We start from the raw sequence: 27191 nt of genomic DNA on the forward strand, positions 1-27191 counted from the left end.
AAATTTGCTGATTGTTGGCCTCTGTCTAGCAGTTGGCACCTTAAGCACATTTCAGCATTCTGACTTTGGCAAAGACTACAGCTCTCACAAAGAAAATTACTGAATGTGGTCGCCTTGTGAAAAAAATGTAATTCATACTCCCTCAAATTCTTTCTCTCACCTAAATGCCTCCTTCCAAGTATACAGGCATAAAAATAGATAGAATTTACAATTATGAAATATTCCAGATTAAGTGGTAGAAAACTGATTTTAATTTCACAAAAAAAAAGGAAAAAAGGAGGAAATTATTTTCAGTTTATTAAAAATACTCACTTAAAATGATTGCAAACACTAGTTGGAGCCTTTGGGGACTGAATGGCAAAACTAAGGTGGAATACTGAAGATCTTCAATATGGAATTGACAAGGTATTAGATAATCTCATCTAAGTTCCCTTTCCCATTAATTTTTTGAACTAGAGGATCTTTCAAGGTCTTTTCCAACTTGGGCTATTTCTATGATTGTACTGAATATTCATTGTGTTCTAATATTCTATGATTGTATTGTGTCCCTGTACAAATTAAACTGGGAACTTTCATAAGATACTTCATCTCACCTGTCTTGGTTATTTGTTTCTGGAAGAGATGAGTCACTTTCTGGAATTTTCTACCTACATCAAATATGTTTGGTGTGCAAATTGCATGATAGTGAAAACAGTCTGGATTGAACACTATTCACAGTGTTCTCTCTAAGTTGTTAGTTCTCTTTTTTAGTGCATTCTTAGCATTATTATGCTTATAAACTATCCCAATATAAAGTGGGTTCTTAATTGCCCATTTTTCTGTTCTGTTGTATTGATCTAAATAATGACCTTCAAGCTTTTTTTACTCCTAAAATTATCAATGAAAAGATTTTTAAACCACGATGTCTTTGCACAGCTATTTTTACTACACAGTTTCTATGGTACAGAAAATTTCACCAGTGCTTTGTGAATTGCAAATCATTCGATTTGCTTTGTACACAGGACCAGAATAATGTTTTATTACTTTTGTATTGTTTTTTTTTAATAAAGGCAATCTACATCTTGATATTAATTGTCCACATTATGCATATTTTTAAATATAAACTTCAAAGCATCATTTCGTACTAATTCATGCACCAACATATTATGTGGAAGATGGCTATATAATGGTAAAATATTGATTTATATCTTGGTTAAAAGATTCCAAAAATGAATGACAGTAGTCTGAGTTATACATATCTATATGGGAAGATCTAACTGTATATTTGCTTGTATATTTCTGTTTGCATGTGTTTCTCGGTTTGGGAGTAAGTATAAATAAAATCGTAAGTATTTTTTTTGAAAACTGTAAACATAGTTTTACTTATTTTTATTTTCAGACTTCTCAATTGAATCTCTGCTGATGGACTTTACCTTTGTGTTCTATTCTTCTTATTTAGCACTTTGTAAGTTCATTCATAATATAATATCAGGCTTTTGTGTATCACAGCTTTCAATTCTCTGCTTTTATGAATATACCAAAATTTGAGAGTTTTTTATTGAATTTCAGTAATGCTTACCAGAACCTAGGCAGCAAGATAAAGCCAGGCAAGTGGGAAGAGGACAAATTGTACTCCTTAGTCACATAAAAAAAAAAAAAGTCTAAAAACTTTAAAATGAAATTAATTTATATACTGTGTCACTTCTGTTATTTTCAAATGGATAATTTCTATCATGATTTTTTCTGAATAAAACAGTTTTCAATACGATATTTGAAGGATCAACCTAATGTCTACACATGCATGTCTGTGAACTGGGAATTAAATCGGTTGTCTTATCTTTTCAAGAAAAACATAAACATCATACACCCTGAAAGGGAGTGGCACCTGTAGTATAACTGTCTCAATTACCATCAATGTGTCAGGATTTATATGTTTTATCTTACAGTATTAATTATGGAACAATTTATAGCCCCTTAAATGCTTTAAATTTTTTTGTATCACTTCAAGAGTTTTCAAGCAGACTAATACAGTAAAGCACCAACAATGAATTAAATTTTTAAAATAAAAAGCCTATAGTTTTTGTGTATCTGTGAAAGATACTGTCTATTCTTTCTTCATTCTGTGGGGTATCATCAAGTGAGCCAACAAAGTACTGACGTAACTTAATTTCCAGTCTTACCGGCAGTTGTAGTTCTGCTGTTGAGCTATGCAAGTTGCATTATTTAAGCAAGGCAATAATTCACATGGATTCAGTATCCTCTCACAGAACGTGCCAGTAAATATTGGCAGACAGATACATGCCACATCCTATAGAAGACAAGGAAATTAGAAATAATTATTTGTGATACCCAAGGCAATATAAAAATTAGTGTTTACTTCCAATACTATAGAGACCCTAACAAGGACAGGGTAACATCATATTAAACAGTCTAGAAAGACAGAACAAAAAGCAGTTCTAGGCTTAGATAGCTTATGAACTTGATTTAGGACAAGTGGAATAGGCCTTCCAGCACAGATTACATCAGATTTGGGTTTGCTAGCTGGAAATATATCACTTCTAATATTGGCTGGCTATGTGATTTCATAACTGAATCAAGAGGGAGTTTTATAATTCATTTAGGGTTTTATTAATTTCTGAATTTGTTCCACTGTAATGCTTACATCTATCAAACAGTAACAGTAAACAAGGTACATCACATACCAAATAGTATTCACTAACTAGAGAAGGAAAGAAAATTGTGTGTTTCCTTCTGCCCCTTCAATGCGAAGCACAGAGACTATGCTTCTCTGTAATGGTGAGAGACATCTGTCCCTTCCGGCCATTTCTAATTTGCACAGTAAGAAAAGGAAATTATTTTACAAAATAAAATATTTCTTGGAGGTGAAACTCTCACTCTTATTTTTCTATATCATGTTATGTTCTTTATAGGTCCTTTGAAGTCAGAGAGTAAAGGAAAAAAAATAAAGGAGTTTGTTCGCCCTAGTGAAACTGGAAGTCCTCAGGTGTTTCTTGGTCTTAAAGGTATAATGAGGAAACTTCAACATCCGTTGAGAAATTGTATGTGTGAAACAAACTACTGCATCCACTTGTCTACTCCACAAAACAGCATGTGCTAGTATAGCTAGTAGACAAAATGTTTAAACAGGTTTAATGACTTAGGTATCTACCAATTTGTTCAGCAATTTAGATGTCTTGAGCTTTTTTCATAGAAATATTATAAATTGCAGACATTCAGACAATATTGTGTTTCTTCATAAAGCATGACAAGCTAATTAAAAATTTGACATTAGAATTAAATATTTTGACACTGTCATGGAACAGATCCTCCTGGAAGTTATGTCAAGGCATATAGATGACAGGGAAGTGATTAGAAACAAAGAATATGGCTTCACAATGGGTAAGTGATGTCTGGTTTTCTATGATGTAGTGACTGCTTTGACGCGTAAGGGAAGAGCAACTGATACCATTTACCTTGACTTCTGTAAGGCCTTTAACATTGTCCCACACATAGCCATTGTTGTAAAATTGGTGAGATAGGGGAAAAGTTGTAATTGCCCCATCCCTGGAAGTTTGATGGGACTTTCAGCAACCAATTGTAGTGTTAGAGGTCTCTGTCCACTGCAGAAAAGTGGGAAATAGATGATATTTAAAGGTGCCTTCCATCCCAAATAATTTCATGATTCTGTGCTTCTATGTTCAAATAGGGATTTTCAAAGTTTATACTTACATTTGGCAAATCGATACATGTACCTCCGTTCTGACATGGCCTTGAAGAACATTCATTGATATCAATTTCACAGTTGTGACCAAGAAATCCAGAAGGGCAAGCACAAACATATTCAGACTGATTATACTGGCATATGCCTTCATTTAGGCATGGATGAGATTCACAAGGATCAACAGGTTTCTCGCAAAATGGACCTAAAAGAAATAAACGTAAAAAGTATGTGTTTGAATGAATGGTTGACATGCTGCCTGGAAACAGAACATATTTTCTTTTTTTACAATGTGTTACTGTGTTTCCCCCTTTTTTTAAAATTGTTTTTCTTTATTTTTTGGACAGTTCAGAAGACTTTTATTTATTGTGGTTTTGAAAATGATTTACACTGTTAAGCTCCAGTTACTGACTGGAACATTTGTAGAAAAAGCAAAGAATTAGATATATTCCTGCATGTTTTGTTGAATAAATATGGTAGAAATCTGTGGGAATGACTAACCTCATCTCTGACAAAGGAAGGAGATGAATTAGAACCATAGTCCCAGGAGACACTGAACAGTTGCTTAACATCTCTCTCATGGTGGTTAGTATTAAGGGAAGCTGAATCCAGTGGGCTCAGACCAGGGGGTTGTTCTTATTCCTGTTTACAGATCCAGCCCATAGTGAAACTGAATGTGCTTTCAGTAACCAAACACACAATCACACACACATGCACACACACAGAGTACAGACACACTGGCCATATGTATCAACATGCAGAACAGCATCTTTTCCCTTACATAAACACAGTTACACAAGCATAAACAGCAATGACAGCTCAGACTGTTTCCTTCTCTCTGGCTAGTCAGTATTGAAATTCAACAGCAAATCTACACACCTCCTCATTTTCTAAATACAAAAATAAAATCTCATTAATGGATCCCTCAAGAATTAGAACAAATTTTTCTGTCTGAGATCCATATCCAGATCCTGAACCTCTTGCCAACTTGCTGGCTCAGAGCTTGAGTCATTCCAGATTTGAGTATCATTCTGGTTGCTGGATAGTCCAGTTTAAAGGTCCATCGCTCTACACTAGGAAAGGTGGTAACACAGAAGCAGTAAAGATGTTGCAGTGATCAGACACAGTCTCAGCCAGAGAAGTATAATAGGAAGTAGCCTGCTTACATTCAGCCAGCAGCTAAGAATTTTCTTCCACTTACTTTTGGAAAATTGAGTAGTAAATATGCTTTTTACATATTTTGTGCTTTGGTGCTCTGATTCAAACCAACTCCCTAACTCATAACTCCAGATTTCATCAGAGGAATCTTTCAGCAATTTGCAGAAGCAATATCATTACCTTCATAATAAATCCCTTCTGAAGTAGTAATATATATTTATTCCACATTTTGTTATTCATTTCAGTACTCTGAATTAATGAAGAATAAATTATACTTTACAGAAAGATACATACTTTTGAAATAGTAAACATTTCAATAAATATTATAATTCTAACTCAAATTGTAAACTTCAAAGTAAACATAGCTAGTTAATTATAAAACAGTTAATAGATAAGTATATGAAGCTCTAATAATTTCATTACCAATAGTCTCGCTATATAAAGAAACTGTAAATATGTGGAACAATTTACTAGGAGATCAAAATATTACAGTCTATTATATACCACAACAGCTGATGCAACAAACACTATACAAGAAAATCCCATTAACAGTAAAAGGGTCAAAACATATTTTCCATCACTCAGTTCAGAAGAAGTAGTTACTCCAATAAGGCAAAATGAATTGGATTTATCTTTTATTACAGATTGTTCGCTTTAACATCAGAGGACAGTCAAAGAATCTTTCACAAATTTTTTGATATCCCTCATCACCATAGTAACCAAATTACAGTATATCGTAACTTGCAGATGTTATAGCTTGATAATATGAATTGCTAAGAAGGCCATTTATCAGCACAAGGCAATTGATTGGTATTAGTGCATATATAGAGAACATTTGCAACATGAAATGAGGGGGATTGGTCAATTCTCTCTTATTATTCAGTTTACTCTTCAGCTGTCCTGTTCTACTTCAGAATATCATATCCCAGCAGTACTCATAGATGAGGTCATGTATCAATGGTCACTCTATTATTTTTAACTTTTATTAGGCACATTTGACAAGAATGGGTGCTCCTATCCACATTACCAAACAGTAGAAGGCAAATGAGTGAAACAGTGGCCCCATTAGCTCTATCCAAAGTAGACCCAGAAAGAGAAGTCTCACTAGCTGAATAGATTAATAAGTTTTTTCTGCCATTATTTCTAACTCGGAATCCATTCAATCTTTCCCACTTTTTTGGCCACAATTACCAGGCATTTCTTAGCCTTTTGTTAAGCAGTGGCTCTCAATGGGATTATTAGAACAGAGAATGACTAAATGAACAAAATAGCCCAAAACAAAGGAGGCCACTTGAGAAAACCAGATGAAAGAGGTGCCTTTATGTTAAAGTTATCCTCATTTGTAGCAAAACTAGAAAAGGGGCATTCTTAAAAAAAAACAAAAAACCAAAAAGACAGTGCCTCAATCTTCTAAGGGGAGACTAAAAGAGGAATAGAGAAAAGCCCAAGAAGAGACAAAGAAGTATTGTCAATCACGCCATGATTTTCATGGTTCAAGGATGGTAAAAAAAAGATATTTAACTTCTTACTTCTTTTCTCTTTGGCATCTCCTTGCAAAAGGGAAAACAAATCTTTTTGCTAATTTTGAAAAAAACAGTGCATTTAGTGGAAACTGGTAGCCAATAATCTAACCAGGTCAAGGGGGGATCAACTTAAATAAAGATACTGAGGCAGCAACTGCACTTATAGTCTAAAACACAAGTTACATCTATACGTCTTTTAGGAAGAATCCAGTCCTTTTTCCTTAATGTTAACTCTGAATTTGACATTCCTCTACTTTATAATTCACTCTATTCAACATCTTCTGTAAAAACCAAGAGCAGTGCTCTTTCACCTGAACATACCTGATGAGTTTGATGAATGAAGTCAATAAACAGAATTCTGGAGAATTGGTGTTTTGAGATTTTTATTCTATCATTCCCAAATCTGATGTCACACTCAATTTATTTGCTAAATAAGACTGAAAGGTGACTTGATTACAGCTCTTGGATGGGGAAAATGTGAAGAACTAAAGGGATCATTAGTTCAGTGGAGAAGAATGTAAGAGGAGCAAACGAATGAAGAGAAAAGCAAAACCGTATCAAGTGAGAAACACACCACATATATAGACAAAAAATACAACAAGCTTGGGTAAGAAAAGATGAACAACTGGTCCCCTAAACTTTCAAATCTATTTATCTACTTTGACTCAAAATGTATACAATCCCTTTTAAAAGTTGTGTAAAACTAGGAATTAATTCTAAATTATCATTTTAAAATTTACAGTTTTGTCAGCATCAGTTCCTCTAGTTTAGGTATGTTTAAATAAATACTTAAATTCATAAACATGCTAAGACTTACTGACCTCTTGAATGTTCTTGTTAGAAGCAAGGTAAAGAGGGAACAGGACAAAAATAGATCTTTGTAATCTGGTATCAAATGCAAGCCCCTGAAAGAGGGCAATATTTAAACAATGAACAGAGCATCAAGGATCAGCACATCAGTCCAACTTGTACATGCATATTTAAAATGTTTTTACATGTTCTAGAGATGCAAGGCTTAATTTAAAAAAAAAAGTGCAAGGCAAATTCTCTTAACTGCATAGATTTGAAACATAACCCTCTATTTTACTTTGAGATCAATAAAAATAGAGTATAGGCATAGTTTATGCCAAAGATGCTGTATATTTCTGTTGCAAACAATTTGAACAGAAGTAATTCTTTCTTCAGTCAGACCTAAGAAGAGACATTTGCTGAAAATACTGAAGTCCCTGTTCCCAGTGCTCACTGATGAATGATCAGCTACTCAAAGCTATGATATATTGTTCAAATTCTCAGGAATATAAATGCAGAAACCATATTCTAATGGGAGATAGTTGATACAGGAAACTTCAGTATGAAAAAGACTAGTTATCAGCTTGATTGACTATCCTGATTAAAGAGGAAAATTCAAGAAATTCATTCATCTCCATAGTTTTGCAGCTCATTGTTAATTATTGTAAAAGATTACATATCTTATTTTTCTAATTTGTAGTGCTGTAGAAGCAGGTTTCCAATTATTTAAGAAGAAAGAAACTGACATGGGGAATTGTCTTATCAAAGGACAATTGATTCTTCAGGTCATTGACAAATCAGTCCATTCAATATATATAAATTTACTTTTATTTCACATGGTTCTCAGAAATCACAAGTCTAAAAGATAAAGCCCTTCTATTACAATAAAAGAAGATTTTGGCTGAGATGAATTCCTACTAAATTGCTTAACAATATTCAGAAACATGACTGTATGCTTTAGGCAACTATTAAGGACCTGGGAAACTAATCTTCAGGAGATATATCCACTTGAAATTTAATAAGCAAGGTAAGGGTCGAGAACAGATGTAAATGATAGAATATATCCTAGGAAGGCATGCCCTTAGGCAATTGCAGAATCCAGGGATGTGTGCTAAATAGAGGGAAGCCTGAGACAGCAGTGGGAATTAAGTATATTGAGAAGGAGGACAGAATGTGTGGTATAGAAACTGAAAGCAAAAGAGCCCTTGAATGTCCATCCAAAAGTCCACCACAGTAACTCAGAAGCAGCAGGATGGGCTGAACAGTTGCCAATAGCCCTGTTTTGATACCTTCTGCATCCTAGGAGGGAGAGAAAAAAAGGTGTTGAGAATAGCTATTTGAATATAATTTATAGCCTGTAGGTTGTTGGTGGGGAAAACATACTGAGTTTAGCTTAAGTATTTCGATTTTTTATCCTAGCTAAAAAATTTTAAGCGTATCATCAATTGTCACAAAAAGGCCCAAGAGGATTTAGTTTCGTTAATGTCTAAAACAAAGGCTGGTTATATGCATAAAATGTGTGATATATTGTCAAGTGGTTATATCACATCCTCTAATCTTTCTGATTTATCCTCTAGATTATGCATTAATTTATTGTAAATAATTATTCTTGAGAAAAAAAATCCCTAGGAGTACCTATAGAAGAAAACTAGAAAAACAATATAAACATTAATTAGAATTAGATAACTAAGTTTCGTACATCTGTACATTCCATTAGAATTGTCATGCAAGAAAACCAGCCTTTGAACATTCAAAGTTTCTTGGAATTGTAGTTTTTATTCTCCAATGACCTTTGGGTATATTTCCATTTCCAGGTTTGACATCCATCATCATTATTTAATGGGTCAAACTGGGGGTATTCAAATCCCTGCACACTGCAAGCACCTGGCTATTCTGGGAGTACTGTAGGGGTACAAAGTACTCAGTCCTGGACTAAATACCAAGGCATTAATATTGAGAGAACAATAGAGTCGGGGGGATCTCTGACAAAAAGGTTAGTCATTATGTAAAACTGCTAATTCACCATGGGTTTATGGTTATGTAGTTTAAAGAAATAGAGGTCTGGTATGGTGAAAGAGGCTTTCAAAATTGTAGACACAGCATGAAGCATATGGCAGTACAGATATGGAGTGTTAGGAGACAAGGCTCATTCCAGGCACTGGAGACCCCATAGCTGTAAACAAAACAGTGAACAGTTAAAGAAAGACCTGGAGGGGGAGAAAACTGGTCTTATGGGCAGCAAAAAGTAGGCTGCCCACCAAGCTGGTCTATCACTTCCCCTTCCCAGCCAGCCAGGGGACACAAAACAAGATGGGAAACAACTTGTAGGTTGACATAAGACAGTATATATGAAAGCAAAAGAGAATCTCTGCAAGCTCACAAGCAAAGAGAAAAAAACCAATAATTTTATTCTCTACTTCCCATCAGCAAGTGGTGTCCAGTGTCTGGGAAGTAGGGCTGCAGCACTCATGACAGTTGCTTGCGGAGGCAAACATTGTAAATAATGAATGCCCCACCTTCTTCCTCTTTTTCTTGCCTTTTATATCTGAGCTGATGTCATATGGTATAGAATATCCCTTTGGTTAATTTGTGTCAGCTGTCCTAGCTGTGTCCCCTCCCAGGATCTTGCCCACCACCAGCCTACTGATGGGGGGAATGTCAAGAGACGGTGCTGATGCTGTGCTAGCTCTGTTCAGCAGTAGCCAAAACACTGTGTGTTATCATCACCTCTCTAGCTACCAATGCAGAGCACAGCATTGTGAGGGCTACTGTGGGGAAAATGAACTCCATCTTAGCCAGTTCCAACAGACACTAACATACATAAAACCCATCATATACAGTAAATTCAGATGTAATGTGAAAACTGAAGCCCTATGAAGAAATGGATATAAGAATGTTAGCAAACATACAGATGAGATCCTAAGCAGATCCCAGAGCAAGAAAGTTGAAACCATCAGCACAAATGTTATATTCCTCCTGGTGAAGGATTCCAGATGCTCAAAAGAACACTCACCATAACACACCCTTACTGCCAATATCAGCAAAAGGAGTAAGAACAGCAACTGGAAAAGGGTTAGAAATTAAGAAATGTGTACATGTAAGAAATTTACATGTATTTGTATTATTATCAAAATATTTTCTGCACAGATGACTCTTAAGATTTCAGTTATACTCTATTTGCTTGGCCACATTTTTCCAGAATCTTGTGTTTAAATATAAATACAGAATGATACAAAAAAACGTACATCAAGATAATGGCAGCAATGAAAGACATGGAAAATGAACAAAAAAAAAAAAATCATGCATTCAATATAGAAGACACTTGCCAAGCTAATGAGAAGACCCCTTAGTAGTAAGTGAAAACTCTGCAGAAGACTATATTTTCTCTCACTATCCAGGAGATCTGTGCTCTGTAATATGTAAAAAGCAAGTTCATATGACCTAACTTGAACATTTAAAAACTAGAGGTTCACTCTAACCCATCTTAGAACCAATGGTTTAAACTGGACACCTTCATCAGATGCTTCATTCTATCAAAAAAATGTAACTGGAACTGCTTGTTCTTGGATGATTACTTTTCTTCTAATTAAACACAGGAAACTAAGCAAATATTTCAGGTTTGATCCCGAACTCTAGACAGCTCATTCTGACATGTCAATGAAGAATATCTGAAAGTTTGCCAAATGAATGGATTAAAGCTAATCAAATAATACAGTTTTACAACAGATTTCCCTTCAGAAACATTCCCATTTTAGCAATCTTCAAAGGCCAACTGATAAAAATAATCCTTTGAAGTCTCTTGGTTTTACTGCTAGTTTGGTAAAACATGTTTTGAAGTGACTGATTACTCTTTGGAAAAAAGTCCCAAATCTTGAAGAAAAGCAACTTCAAATACGATTTATTCCTACCAATCCATTTATAGAGTTCACATGTACTAACTAAAAAAAATAAAATTGACAGTGATTAAAGCAATTTTTTCATTTTTAATTTACAGTATTTTTATTTGCATCTATAATTTTCATTCATTTTTTTAAAGTTTGCTTTTATTGGTATTAAGTTTGAACAGTTCAGCAAATAAGTCCTAAGACTTAAATTAATTTTAAGCAGATTTAAATCCATCAGCAAAATGGACCAAAGAATTGTCAAAGCTTTCTGCAGGGTTTGAAAATATTTTGAAATAGTGACTTTTTGACATAATTCACAGGTTGCCATTATCTGCTTGTAAGACAAATTTGGCCTTTGTCTATTTAATAGTCTGCATATCATGCATACACAGAGTGGAATTCACTTTAAAAGAAGACACATTATTTTACTGAAATGTTTGCAGCAGTATTGATTTCATACACTGGTTTGAATCCCTCCTGGAGGTAGTGATATTGTTGTAAAGTTCTGCTTCATTGCTAATTCCATAAAATAAGTAAATGATTCTTGCTAAATTTGAAATGTGTATAGTCAACAGCTTTTCAAAACAAAAAATGTACTGCATGCAAATTTTCATGCTTTTAGTGTGTAAATTTCATTCATTAATTAAGTAGATTGGGTATTGTATTCTGTTGACACATGGTATAAAATCAATAAACAGCTACTTTCAAAACACATTGTGTCAAGTCATCGATTTCCAGGCCCTGAAAAAAATAATATGATACTATTATAGGCTGTAATTCCTATGGTCCTTTGTATTTTAATTAATTGCAAACAATATTGTAATACCTACTGTACTTGCACAGTTTTGAATTGATTGCCTGCCACAGAGATTTTCTTCCTTCTAAAATATTCGTGAAATATTTTTAGAAAGCTCCGCACTTAACTTCTTGCATGTGGATGCTCGAGCTACTTGCTTTTCTCCTACTGATTCAAGTCAAGGAATAGAAGACTGGAACTATGATAACAGTGAAGAAAGGGTACACTAGAATACAGACTTGACCCTGAACTCAAACATTAGCCATGTAGTGACCAATTTCCCTGGTGTTGCCTCAGGAGGCATGGATCTGAAGGCATTCTGAAGAATGGATGGGAAATTTGAAATTGAGATACTCCTTAGAGTGGGAAGACAAGCCAAGTGAGGTCTGGTCTCTGAAAGTATTGAAATATGAAATAGCAGATCTTTGACTGGATGACAAAGTTTTACTTGCTTTGAGTGCACTTTGGTGTCATCACAGGTCCATCAGCACAGGGACCTTAAGGTTTCCCGACCATATTCCACTGTAGTGCATGAGCAGTATTTTCTCAATAAAGCCCCCATACTGAAAAGCCACAACCTGTATGCAAATATAAAAGACCAGGTGACCCACATGTTGGATGAGGGGAAAGCTGTGGATGTGGTCTATCTGGACTTCAGCAAGGCCTTTGACACTGTCTCCCATAATATACTCCTGGAAAAGCTGGTAGCCCATGGCTTGGACAAGTGTACCCTCTGCTGGGTCAGGAGCTGGCTGGAGGGTCGGGCCCAGAGAGTGCTGGTGAATGGAGCTGCATTCAGCTGGCGGCCAGTCACTAGTCGTGTTCCTCAGGGGTCTGCATTGGGTCCAGTCCTGTTTAACACCTTTATTGATGATTTAGATGAGGGGATTGAGTCCATCATCAGCAAATTTGCTGATGACACCAAGTTGGGAGGGAGTGTCGACCTGCTAGAAGGCAGGAGGGCTCTGCAGAGGGATCTGGATAGACTTGAGAGATGGGCTGATTCCAATGGGATGAAGTTCAATAAGGCCAAGTGCCGGGTCCTGCACTTTGGCCACAACAACCCCATGCAGCACTACTGCATGATAAGTAGTGACCCCTCCTCAGGGAAGGGGCCATCCCCAGAGCTGAAGCGAGAGCAGGGGAGGCAGCAGTCACAAACCCCAGTTCAGACTAAGGAGAGTCTGAGACCCCACACTGCTAGTCAGCACATAGCCTGAAGGCTTCTACTGTTAATAGCAAAAATCACATATTCAGTGCAGTACACAAGCATTACTCTCTCTAACAGGTGCAGGAAACTGCCAGCCAGCTAATCAGTAGCCTATTTACCCTCTAACTGGAAAAAAAAAAAAAAAAAAAAAAGACAATCTGGTGTATATATACTGAATGATTTATGGTATCCTCTTTAGAAAGCACTTCAGATTATGCATCAACCTATTGCCTTGCTATCCAAATCTTGTTGATTTTACTCATTCCGCGATGGAAAAATGTTGTCATTTTATTCAGAACATTGATTTACAAGATAAAGAACCTTGTAAAGTTTCATCTATCCTCAAAACCCACATGATCCAATAAGCCAAAAAGCTGGGTGTTGTAATCCTTTTCCTTCATTCTACCATATTTTAAAATTTTGTCTTTTGATCTGTCCTCATATTCTTCGGGGTTTACTGAATTATAAATATATTATTTTTATTTTTTTATTCCTATTTTGGCTGGCATAGTTATTTTTCTTCATAAGCCCTTGTATGAGGCTATGTTTATGACTTGTGCTGAAAACAATGTCAATAATGTATCAGGGTTATAATTATTGTTCAGCCATGCTCACTGTGTCAAGGCCTTTTCAGGCTGTCCGGAGAAGTTGTGGATGCCCCATTCCTGAAAGCTTTCAAGGTGAGGTAGGATGGGACTTGGAGGAACCTGGTCTAGTGGGAGGTGTTCTTGCTCATGGCAGTGGGGTTGGAATTATATGTTCCTTAAATACTCTTCCAACCCAAACCATTCTATGATTCTATGATTCACACAATGCCTTACCCAGAAAAGAGGCTGAGGGTGCATGAGAAGTGGAAGGAGACACAGATGGGTCAGCTTAACCCATCCGACCCAAGGGATATCCCATACCACATGACACCTTAGCAGGAACAGATGCAGGGAAGAAGGTGCAAGTTGTGGCAGGGAGGGGGACATCTGGAGTTACTTTGTCTGTCAACGGCCAGTAGTGAAAGAATTCCTTCTTTTGCTTTGTCTCTGTGAATGGCTTTTTATTTTTTCCCCTGTTAAACTATCTTTAGCTCAACCCATGAGACTTTTCATTTTCACCCTTCCAATTCTGTCCCCTCTTTCCACTGGAATGCCCCATTTCTAGGCTTGATTTCTTGGCTAAGTGTTCAGTGATCATAGTTCCTTTCCAACACCACTGATCCCTATCTGTCTGATCCTTACTTCTCTACAATAGTGCTTTACCTAAGCTTCTGTCTCTTTTCTCACTGCTTCTCCTTTTTGCTACAGTACCATGTGAAGTATTCTCCCCTAAGTCTGCTCAGTTGACAACTATGGAAGAAACAATCTTTTTTCTTTTCTTTTTTTTTAAAGCATGTTTTTGAAAGCATACTCTCTTAATCTCTCTAAATCCTTATGCCCACAAGAGATGTGCATGTGCATTCCTGTAGAGAGGCTGATTTGAAGAGATTCTTTTAAGCAAAACTGTAAAAGGGCTGTAGTTAATGATGCAGCCCCATAATCAAGTATATAAACTGTTATAATCTATGTATGCATTTGTAGGTATTTAATGGTGATTAGAGGCTTATAAATACAAATACTTAATATATTGTGATTTTTTTTACTGTTTTAGACCAGGTAGATAAAATGTTGAAACATTTCTAATATGAATATACTTGACACGTTTTGGTTATTTGGCTCTAAGTTCAATGCACATAAGTTATATTTGCTTTTCTGTGATCATGATCAGTGTGCTGAAAGGTTTTCCAGAGATTTACCTACTCAGAACACTGTCCTATTATGTTTATAGGTCATTGTAAGTCAAAATTAAAACATGTACTAAACTCTTTGAAATGCATCAAAATTCTCAGGGTCTCTTTCTCCCTGAAGGGTGTTAAAAGATCTCCTATGTTAATGGTTTTCTCAGAATTAGAAGAATTACTCTGAAAAGTAAACTAAATAATCAATCAACAATCATTATCTGCCCTGCACTGAAATTTCTGCCTGTTCTACAGGCAAGACCATCAATGTCCAGGATGGATTCCAAACAAACCATGGGTTCAAAGCAATTTGCAAACTATCGCAACTTCTTTATTTGTAGCTCCTGACCTGAACTACTGTAGATAAAAAAAATGTATAATGATGAAGGTATAGACTAATAATTTTTACACATAGCAATGGACAAAGCATTCAACCATGAATTGAAATGATGAGGTAAAAGACCCAAATCTATTACAGTCTTTAATTATACAATGATTTTTAACACCATCCATTTCTAAAAATAATTAATTTAATTAATTTCATTCAAATTTAGTTGCAGAAATACTGGTCTCTCTAGTTGCATATGGAATTAACTTTTTCAACACATAAACTTTAATCGGCCTTCTCTTCCTTTGAAAGAATGTAAAAAGATTTTTTTAAATGACAGACTGCCTGATATAATAAGAAGAGTGGCTTGGGTTTCAAATGGCCCAATACTATTTTCATGACCTTGATTCATTACTATGTGGACAAAGTTAAAGACAAGATAGTGCTGAAAGTTGCACTATCTGTTAACTTCAGAGTGATTAATGACAAGACAAGTTATCAGGTGTCTCCGAGTTGAGAACCCATTAACTTGGGAGAACGCTGAAAAGCTAGAGGGAAGAAATAAGTCATAGTAACAAAAGGAAATGAAGAATAAATGCAGTTCTCTTGCTTATAGATTGATATGCTCCTGTAGCCATGCTTCACGTCAAAAGGAATTTCAAATTAGTGCTCATGTACACTCTGGCTTTACATTTAAACAAACTACCACAAGTTGACCAGCAAGCACTTAGTTCTTAAGTAGAAGAAAAATAAAAGAGGCCAGTAGCAAACTAAAGAAACTACTGACTAGAGTGAGTTCATAAAACCAACAAGAACAATTCAAACACAGGAATATTTTTATATAGCAATTTTTGCCATTAACGAAATTAAAAAACAAACCTAGACTATACTGAATACAATGCATGTGTACAATATATATTAAATCAATAAAACACATCCATGATTTCTTTTTCCTCAGACTCTATAGAGTGTTCAGCCTACTCAATGTACTGTCTTAAAACTACCTTCTGCAAGGATATTCATTGAATAAAAGGAAAATATTTAGAATTTATTATCAACAGAAAATGCATGGAATTTGTTTTGCATGTCTAACTTCTCTATGTTTGCAATGATTTCCATAATTTTAAATAAAACTTTATTCCTCCCATAGCACAGCATTTCTCTGCAGGGATGAACTGTAGAATGAAGCCCATGTATGAATTCTTGTATTAGTAGGCTCCACACAAGTTTCTGTATTGGAAAATAGTTTAACACAGAACAAAAGGACTTTCTGTGTTTGCAATAAAAATGGTTTCAGGAACAGTTCTGGTTTTGTTTTCCTTTATAAAGCACTGATATAAGCAAAGCATTCTTTAGTCGTCAAATGTGCCCACTAAGTTATCTTTTACAAAATTAATTGAGTAGAGACAACCTGCTGGCTTTAAAGGACAATAATAACAGTAAGAAACTGTGAAACTGTAGCTTTTTGTGCTGAACACTTATTAAGCTCTTTATTCCTGAAGTGAAATAGATTTCTTTTGCACAAATCAAGTGATGACTGTATGCCTCCATTCTCTATCAACGTACAGTCATGGAACACCACAGGGTACAGTGATCAGGTCTTTCCTGGACAAGTCAGAACAGCGCTAAGTCTAAGCATAGAAGATTCAGTTTGTGGGTACGGAGGGGAAGCAGATTGTAGCCTAGAGCTCATGAAAGCTTCTCTGTTGGTGGCAGACCTATGGCAAAAAAGCCTCTATCCAAGCTGTGATAAAATACCTCCTGAACAGTTACCACACAATCATGAAGGCACCCACACTCTACATGCATAATGATTTTGGTATTCTGTATTTGTCTAATACGCAGTTGCCATATTTAGGCTAAAGCTTCCCCAGTTTGATGTGTTCACTGCCTGTTTTCAGTGGTGTAACTGAGAAAACAGAGCTAAATGACATTATTCACTTCCAATGGAAGTAACATACACCAAGGAAATCAGCTTATCTAATTTTTCATGGTCTTAAGCTACATACCCATGCTCAGCAAGGATACAAGAAACAGAAAACTCTCTAAATTCCCCCAAAAAGTTTGACAAGATATAAATGATTAGACAAATTCTCGTGTATCAGTAAGAAAGCATTCACTCCATGAGAAGAAACAGTTGTGGGAAATCACACTTCATTTTAATAAGACTGAGCTATACCCATTTACAATGGAGGTCACATTACTTTCACAGAAAACATACTACACAGTGCTTTTAAGTTTAGTTCACATTTTGTCTTGTGGTTAAAACACATATATCCAAAAATTATCTTTATATAGAAACACAGTTCCAGTGATTTAATAATATTGGTGGACCTGAGTGAGGAACTGAATTGTTTTAAAAGGACTTAATAATTACTAAATGCATTGTATCAAGTTTAGTTTGTTGTAAATGATGCAATCACAAAGTAAAAAACTACACTGAAAACTTAAGTACAGAAAAAATGTGTTTTGTCTACTTTGTTGTTGGTTGTTTTTTGTTAAATGAAACTAAATAAAAGCTTAAGCCTTTTGTTCCTCTTATAAAACCATGGCTATCTTGTAATTGGAATTAAATCCACTCAAAACATATTTCTTGCATTTCTAAATGCTGTTTGACTTGGGGTTTTCAATTTTTTGTAGATGATCAATTAAATAAATTCCTAAAATTATGTTGATCACACTGAACTATCAGCTTGACATAAAGGAGTTTGTAATTACAAATTATCAAAATTTGTTTTAGACAGTTTTTTATTATGGATGAATTTCAAAATAAAACAGAAATGTAGGATGCAAGCCAGTGAATTATAGAGTCTACAACTGGGTAAGAATACTCATCTATGCAATAACCAACTAAATAACAAGATTTAGAAATTAGTTTCAAGCATTTAGAACATAAAAATAAAAATGTGAATCAGTAATTTTTTGCAGTTGCAAAAAGTATTTGTCTTAATGGAAATATTTTCTGTATAAATGAAAAAAAAATATTTTCTGTAACCTGTGAAATGTCTTATCCTCTACTTTTTTTCATCCTGTCATAGATTCTGATTTGGCGTAATCAAATCACAGGATAATTTGGGTTGGAAGGGACCAACAACCCTGCAATGAGAAGGGATGTCTTTGACTAGATCAGGTTGCTCAAAGCCCTGTCCAACCTGGTGTTGAATATTTCTAAGATTTACCACCTCTCTGAGCAACCTGTTCCAATGTTTCAGTACCCTAATTGTATTTTTTTCCCTCCTTTTATCTAATCTGTTGTAACTACCCTCTTTTAACTTTTCTTTTAGGGTTTTTTGACTTTTTAATTTTTATAGATTTTAGAAGTAGTGATAGCAAATGTTGATTTTAATGTACCAGTAATTCTAGTAGCTCATTGTTTGCACATATCAACCCCATCCCCTATGTATCTCTCAGATTCCATTGGCTGTTTGTTTGGTCTTCTTTTCAAGATAGAAATGCAGAAAAACATCTTAAGGTCTGCACCAAGAGACATAAACATGGGCAGAGTGACCTCCAAGCCCAGAACACTGGAAGGCCTCCAAGGACTCGAAGTGATACAAGGAAGACAAAGATGATGAAGAGAGAGTCCCAGTACTCCCACAGACTCAGTTCCTGACGAGGTGTGCCAGGGGGTGGAATGGGGCAGAACCAGGAAGGGGCAGAACAGGGATTGGATGGACATTATTATTAAAAACCACTGAACTACTGCTCAAGGCACATGCGTGGACATGTATTCCCATGGGTCTCAGGCTGGAATTAAAAGACCTACCCTTTCCATCTTATGCACTAAGTTGGCTCGGAGTCCTGTTTTCTGCAGTCTCTTAAGGCAACAGCTGAATATCAATACTAATCACTACAGACCCTACTAAGGAATCTGTCTCCATCCTTCTTTTAAGCCACCTTTCAGTTCTGGAAGGCTGCTATAAGGTCTGTCTGGAACCTTCTCTTCTCCAGCCTGAACAACCTCAAGTCTCTCAAGCTTTCCTCACAGTAGAGGTGCTCCATCTCCCTGATCATATTTTGTGGCTCTCCTCTGGAATCACTCCAACAGGTTCATGTCTGCCTGCTGAATATTGGTTAGAAATTAAGGCAACACTGATACTTTCTAAAGTTCTACAAACTCAGAACCTGCCCTTATCCCAGTGTGGCACTGTTGCAGTTCTGAACAACGGACACATACGATGGCTTTAAAATTACTCAGATTTGTAGAGGTTTCTTCAATTTATACTTTCAAACATGAGAAAATGATACTAATTGACCATATCCAAACAAACAATTTGCATTTTACCTTTTTTCTTTTTCAAGTAGCTATGTGAATAGATAATTAAAAGCCATAGATTGGAAAATCGGAATGAGAATATGCAATTTTATCTTACTACAATCATATAATTTCAATATATTTTCTAAAGCAGTACTATACTGTTCCTTTTATTCTTGACCATATTAACTCCAGCCGTGCAGAAAAGTAGAAAAATTTATATGCTGATGCCACAGTTGAAGTTTAGACATGCTTGGCCAGCAAGTCTTAACTGGAAGACTATGACAAATCAGTCCTGGAACCGAAACAGAACCTAAGGAGCTGGTGAGCTACCTGTTGGTGTCACAAAGCTGGTTATTTTACTACTGTCGAGGCTATATACCCACTATGATGAAAGAACAAAGAAGGTCAGAAAACTGTATCCTTACAGTGCCACAAAGTTGATGGCATCAAATGGTAAACTCCTGAGTTCCTATTTAAAGAAAGGACCTAGATAAGCATAGCTGTAGGGAAGAAAATAAAAATAATATCCTACTGATTTTCAGTACACTGCATGTCATTAATATAATACTTTAACCAGCTGGAAAAATTATTGTCGAAAATTATGTCTTCATACATAGTCTAGGCATAGTAATTTGCTAGTTGGATCACTGTGAGACAATTTAGAAATTGCGTATGTCAGAATTACCTACATATCATGCAGTTTGTTTGCCACATATCAACCGATAGGGTGCTATATGTCACAAGATGCGTGACAATTGCAATTTAAATACCAATACATATTAAAGGGTTCACCTACTCAGAAGAGCAGAGAAGAAGAAATTAATGAAAGTCATTCTTAATACTGTTTAGCTATTTAAAATATTAAATTGAAAAGGTCAAGTAATCAAGCTATTTGCAAGCACCTGAAAGACAATAAAGACACCATTTAATAACAGATATAAAAGACAACACAGACTTGTAAGCTACAAATCTTGTCAAACCAGTCTATGTTTATAAACGAAAAACAAGTCTTTTATATGAAATTTATTAGGCATTTGACACTGCTTTTCATGAATTGTTAAAGACAACATATTCTGTTTCTATAACAGTTAGTCTAAAAACAGTGGGGAAAAAGAAAGTAAATCATTATAGAAGCTCCTGCTGAAAGAACAAGAAGCATCAAAATTTTAACAAACATAATTTACAAAGACCATTTGAATGAATCTGTGTTCAGATTAAAAAAAATATTGAAACAAAACAAAACAATCAAACACTTGGAATAATGTGATGGCAATTTTAAAAAACAAGAAAGATTACAAGATTTTCCTTCTAAGAAAAGCCTATAATAGTTTGAATGATCAAAACAGAATAAACCTTTCCACAGGTTGGGTCAACATGAAGTAATTAGTGCTGTTTGGAAGACTGTTCGATTCAGTAAAATTTGAGGTCACCAGAATCTATGGAGATAGGAGATTATATATACTATTTTATCTTTTTGTATTGTTTTAGCCCTGATAGATATAATTTAAAATCATCATTTAGCATGAGACTTTACAGAGTCTGAGTGCCTTTCTTGCTGGGGTCCTAACAGACCAGTACCTACTGGTAAAAAATACTTTCATGCTGGGAAGTGCTACAAAAAATATTGATGGATACTGACTAGAAACAACATAGCACTTATTTTTTTGCAGCCTAACAAAAGAAAATATTTTTTTCTTATTAGGAATGTTACAGGTATAACTAATCCAGCACTTGAGAAGAGAGATGAAGCACATGATACTGGGATGATTTTAATATTGAATTTCTTTGATTTCTTTTCAGTCAGGATGCAGGTCAGTAAGCACGCACTACCTCAGAAGATGTTCTTTATTTTGCCAAAGGGAAATATACGAGATTTGTTGGGGCTCTTTTTAAAATAATTTCATCAGAACACTCTTAAAGTATAAATGTGGCACAAAGATGGAGTAAAATGCAAAAACTGGCAAACAAGCAAACTGATTACCATAAATGAAAGTTTTAAAATGCTAATGAAGGAAAGTATAAATGTCAACAAAATGCAAAATGGTATCACATCAAACAACTTTTCACTGGCTTCAAATTACATATGCCCCTATGATGGTGCTGTTGTACAACATTTCAATGGATATGATCAAATTCTGTCAACTGATGGAAGAGAAATCCTGAATCCCTGGTGCAAAGCAAACAATTCAGTACCATTAAATCGTTCATCTATCATTTCTGACAAAACACTAAACGAAACTTAAGCTACCCATCAAAAAGCAGATAGTAGCAGTACCACCTTTGTGATATGTTTAAAACTACTGAACAGCTGCAATGGAGTTATTCCACAGAATCTTGAGGCATTCCCACCAAATCAGAGAAATACAGTAGATGCTAGTGACTCAGAAAGACCATGCTTTTGACAATGTACATATAAAGAACATTTTTTTAACATGAATAATAATGTTCATCTCTTCAAATAGAAAAATTACTTCTCAGGCATAATAATGATCACAATTGATTCTCACAGTGATAAAAACATTAGAAGGAGAATCATGGTTGACAGTGCTGATCCTAAAAACCTTCTAGCTAATCTGTTCAGTTTCTGATTTTACTGGTTTTGTCTGGGATCAAGTTAATTTTATTCACAGTAGCTGGTATAGTGCTGTATTTTGGTTTTGTGATGACAACAGTATTGGTAATACAGGCATATTTTTGTTGGTGGTGGCCAGCAATTACATACAGCACCAAGGCCTTTTCTTCTTGCCCCACACCACCAACAAAGAGGCTGGGGGTGCAAAAAGAGTTGGGAGGGTACATGTCTACGACGGCTGAGCCCAACTGACCAAAGTGATATTCTATACCACATGGCATCATGCTTGGCGACAAAAAGCTGAGAAAAGAAGGAGGAAGATGAGGTGTTTGGAGTGATGGCGTTTGTCTTCCCAAGTAACCATTATGCCCAGCATTCTTGGTAATGGCTGAAACCCTGCCTGCCCATGGGAAGTGGTGAATGAATTCCTTATTTCACTTTGCTTGTGTGGACAGCTTTATCCATCAAACTGTCTTCATGTCAACCAGTGAGTTTTCTCATTTTTACCCTTTTGATTCTCTGCCCCATCCCACTAGTGGGGAGTGAATGAGGCTGGGTAGTCCTTTCCTGCCTCTGGAAGTTAACCAACAATACTGATCAGGTTAATGTGATTTGTACAACAAGCGAAATTTAACAGAAATATTATGCAGTCAGTCCACACCCTTCCACACTATTAGCCATCAGATTCCCTGAAGGTTTCAGGAAAAAATTCATTATACAGGCAAGTTTTCAGACATATTTTTTTATTTCATAGTAAGTGAGGCACAGATCCTTGTTTAAAGCAGACTATTTAGATCTTTCAGTGATAAAAACTTACAATACAGTAACTTGTTTGATAATAGAACCTGTAGATTGTACTTAGTTGGCATAGAGGAATCTGTATTTGTCAGCACATATGTAAGAGATTTTGTGCTAAATCAAAATTTATGTAATTGCTGTGCTGTAGACTGTTCTTTGCCAATCATTATGTACATATTAGGATGTATGTCCTATATCATCAACTCTTTTGATCAAAAGAACAAGTAATTAAGCCTGCACATCAACATCAAGGAAATTAAGGTCCTCATCCATCTTCACAGTGCTGAAGAGCTAGAAGATGCTGAAAAGTCAGATCTGTGCATTGCCACAGAAAAAAATAACAGAAAAATCTGGGTCAGAATTTACCTAGGCTGACAATATGAATGATAAAATATACATGGATGACAAGCAGATGAATTCAAGTTCTGTTTGGGACATTAAAAACTCATCTGCATATTAAAGACAAAAGACAAACTACTTTCAATGTAAGTGTGTTCTATTCATTTTCAAATCCAGTTTTATCTAATGCGCAGTCATCAGAACAAGCATCTCAATGCTTTCCATATGAGTTTGTATGAATTATTTTGGTGATATAAAGTGACAGAATAGTTTTGACTACTGAGATCAGCAACACAGCTGGATGCTTCTTTAAGCACAAATACATGGTCCAGGTATCTCTATGACAGATAACAGATTGCTCCAGCCTATTTCACTGGCCAGGTAATACATATATAAATGGCTGAAAAGAAGTCTGATGAAACATTACATGGACATGCTCCAGATAAATCTTTATTGGAGTGGCAACAGTACCACCACAATAGGTAAAGCTAAAGGCTGAGGGTAATTTGTTGTGTCAGAGAACCTACGTTGATACTACCAAGACCTTCAAGCAAAAACTGATTTTTCAGCAGCAGTTCCTAAAATTAAGCCAGATGAACATTATATTTCCTATGAGAAGCTGCAGTAAAATCACCACGGATTTAAAACAGGTCAATACAGTAAACCTCATTTTTATGAATGATAAGCAGTCAAGTACTTTGATTTCTATTGCTGTGCATTTTTTTTTTTTGCTGTTGTAGGTTCTATTAAAAAACTTCCATTTTCATGAAGTCTGAGTTTGATAATTTTCTATTTCTTTGTCCTGCATATTATTCTAGGACATATCAATATGATACATACTATGCAAGTCATTTATGCACACAAAATTCCACTGTGGTTACATTTGCCCAGTACATGAGCAGGGATTTGTGTAAAGCACCTGAGTTGTATTCTTGTCTCCTACAGTGTCCCAGTGCGTGACTTTGGAGATGTAGACATGGTTTCCTAGAATTCAGCTGACATATTATTTCAGTCATAAGATCTTTGGAGAAGATATATTTTTGCTTGTAAAGTCCTTAGTACGATGACTGGAATTACATCTAGAACTAATGTAAGGTTGATATCTCCTTTTTTTTTTTATTTCATAGTATTCTGTCTTACTCTTTTTTGGCTTTTCTCCTTCTCTGTATGGATTTCATAAGCCATCACTGTGAAACAGTAACAGTTGCCTTTTATTTTTGCTCATAAACTGGATATATGATTTCAAAGTATTTTTCTTTTAAAAATTTGTTACTTGCTTAATACTGAGAATTTTAAACAGTCTGGTGTTCAGAGTGGCAGTAACTTTATTGACTGTGTCACTTGCATTACTACAGGACTTGTTTTCTTTCTAAAATTACTATTCTTTTTCGTATCTGCTTTGTCAGTTTGTGAGACCTCAGCATGCTGTCTTAAGTTTTCATATCACCTTGTGGTTTGTTTCTTTGTTTTTTCTCTCAGTAAGTGCAATTTATAACTCTGTAAGTGAAATGGCTTCACAGTCAGAACCACAAAGAAATATTAGATCTCTATGTTTTCATCGATATTAACCCAATACATTGCAAGGTATGCTTTGTCTTCACCAATACAACTGTAGCTGCTAAATATGAATAATGACAGTCAAACCATGAGCAATCTCTGTTTGTTGTATTATGTACCTATCTGTCTATTCATCCATCATCCCACTATCCAATCACTTCCATAAAAATGAATAGTGATATATTTTATGGACTTAATGGAGCCTTTGGCATGTCTCCCATTTCAGGCCCAGCACCGTGCTGGGGTAGATCTCTTTTGTTCTTGGTATTTGCTGTGGTTTATGGTTAAACCTCTCATTCATCAGCCTCATTGACTACCATAACTGGTATTACTCAAACTCATTTTTGGCTTTTTGCAAAAAGTGACTCTATTTTTATTTCAACCACTTCCATTCCTTTTATATCTCAGTATTTTACACCTTCATTTGTTTGTTGGGGTTTTTTTGAATACTAATTATGAAATGTAAAATGCCTTTCTCTGATTTCTCAGTTTTACTCAGTTTCTTGGCTGACACCACCTTCTGAGCCGATCTTCCATGAAGTCTTACTAATGTTCTACTCAGCTACATAGTGAAGTATCTCTTTTTCTTGTTTGTTTTTTTTTTTTTCTGCCTTTCTTCCCCTAAATTCTCTTTTGTGGTCTCACTCTCTCTTCTTAAGTTATACAAAAATGTTACTGTTTAATCTTGGCTCTAAATCCTTTGAGTTCACTGATTATCATTACATGAAACTTAATTTGGATAAGCTATCAATATAGATCTATTAAGAAAACATATGTTTTCCTCTGGTACTATGGAAGGAAGTAGAAATGCTCTTGCTGCTTCCTGTTGCTCTTCGTTGTTCATATACACATTTTATTGAATAAAGATTATTACAGTGCTGTGCTTTGCAGCTGTAAGAGAATCAGCATGTAACTTTCCATTAAAAATCTTTTACAGAACTAGCTACCTCATAAGTGATTACTAGTGATGATATTCTTTTTCATGAAGCATCTAGCAGATGTTGAAACAATGAACTTTGGCCCAGTCCCAAATGTTTGACATCACTGGCATAAGTGAAACATGGTGGCATGAGACCTGTGACTGAAGTGGCCTGTTGGATGGTTACAGGCTCTTCAGGAGGGATATACAGGGCAGAAGAGGTGGACAGGTGGCACTGTATGTAACAGAAGGGTTAGACTGTATGGAGCATCACACCATTAGTACAACCTGCACCAGATGATTCTTAAAAAAACCTGGATGACAATTGTATGGAATAGATCCTAAGAGAATTGACTTGGAAAGATGCACTCCTTGATCTGCTGCTTGTCAACAGAGAGTATCTCATGAGAGAAGTGGAGGTTGGTGACCATCTTGGCCACAGTGACCATGAAGTGATCGAATTTAAAATCTCTGTTGGCAGGACTAAAAGTGCCAGAAAAATTACAGCCCTGAACACGAGGAGAGCAGACTTCAGGCTGTTCATGGAATGTAAGTAAAGTCTCCCGGGAAAATGTTTTTGCAGATGCTGGAGTCCATTAGTGCTGGTCAGTTTTCAAACATCACCTCGTACGAGCACAGGAGGAGGCAATTCCCAAATATTGGGAACAACAAACAAGCAAGGCAGAAGGCTGGCTTGGCTGAGCAGGGATCTTCTCTTAGAGATAAGGCAAAAAAGAGGAAGGTATATGCCAAGTGGAAGCAAGGTCAGGTGGCATGGGAAGATTTCAGAGACACTACTTGCCACTGAAGGGAGAAAATTCATGTGGACAAAGATTAGTTGGAGTTGAAACCAGCCAGAAATGTAGGGGACAATAAAAAGAGTATTTTCAAATAAATTAATGGCAATATGCAGTATAGAAATATCATTGGCATATTACAAGATGAGGATGGACACCTCAAAAACAGGGAGAGAAAAGACACAGGTGCTCAATGCTTTCTTTGGCTCTGTCTTCAACACAGATGAGGGACCAAGGGGGTCTCAGTGCCCTGTGCTGAAGGATTATGACTGTGAGAATAATCAAACCCCAGTTGATACTGAAACTGTGGAGGATCTGGTGCTCTAGTTGGATGCCTACAAATCTATTGGGCCTGATGGGATTCATCCAAGAATCCATAAAGAGCTAGCTGATATCATCACAAAACCTTCCTTGATGCTTTTGAGGCATTTGGGGAATCGAGGGAGGCCTCAGCTTACTGGAAGCTGGTGAATACCGTCCCAGTTTTCCAGATGGGGAAGGAGGACCCCAGAAACTACAGGCTTGTCAGTCTCACTTCAGTGCCTGGTAATGTAATGGAGAAGATTATTCTGGGAAGTATTGAAAAGTACTTTAAAGACAATACAGTCAATGGCCACAGCTAGCACAGCTTCATGACAGGAGACTCCTGTTTATCAAATATGATTTCCTTTTATGAAAAGATAACCCACTTGGTTCATCAAGGGAAGCCAGGTGATGTCATATTTTTGGATTTCAGTAAAGCTTCTGATAGTGTCTCTCACAGGATCCTTCTAGACAAACTGTCTAGTACACAGTTGGATA

General features: G+C 35.8%; 1 protein-coding gene across 1 annotated transcript in view; it reads right to left on the reverse strand.

Annotated features, from left to right (window-relative positions):
* The window catches only part of EYS (eyes shut homolog), a 782127-nt gene that overhangs the window by 740746 nt on the left and 14190 nt on the right, over positions 1-27191 (reverse strand). Inside the window, exons 3-4 of the mRNA XM_071548512.1 lie at positions 3709-3902; positions 2160-2287 (exon numbers count right to left, since the gene is read on the reverse strand). Of these exons, the coding sequence (XP_071404613.1) occupies positions 2160-2287; positions 3709-3902 (322 nt within the window). The remainder of the gene's footprint in view (positions 1-2159; positions 2288-3708; positions 3903-27191) is intronic.

The sequence above is a fragment of the Pithys albifrons genome, chromosome 2 (assembly GCF_047495875.1).
Source record: "Pithys albifrons albifrons isolate INPA30051 chromosome 2, PitAlb_v1, whole genome shotgun sequence".
Classification (NCBI taxonomy): Eukaryota; Metazoa; Chordata; class Aves; order Passeriformes; family Thamnophilidae; genus Pithys; species Pithys albifrons.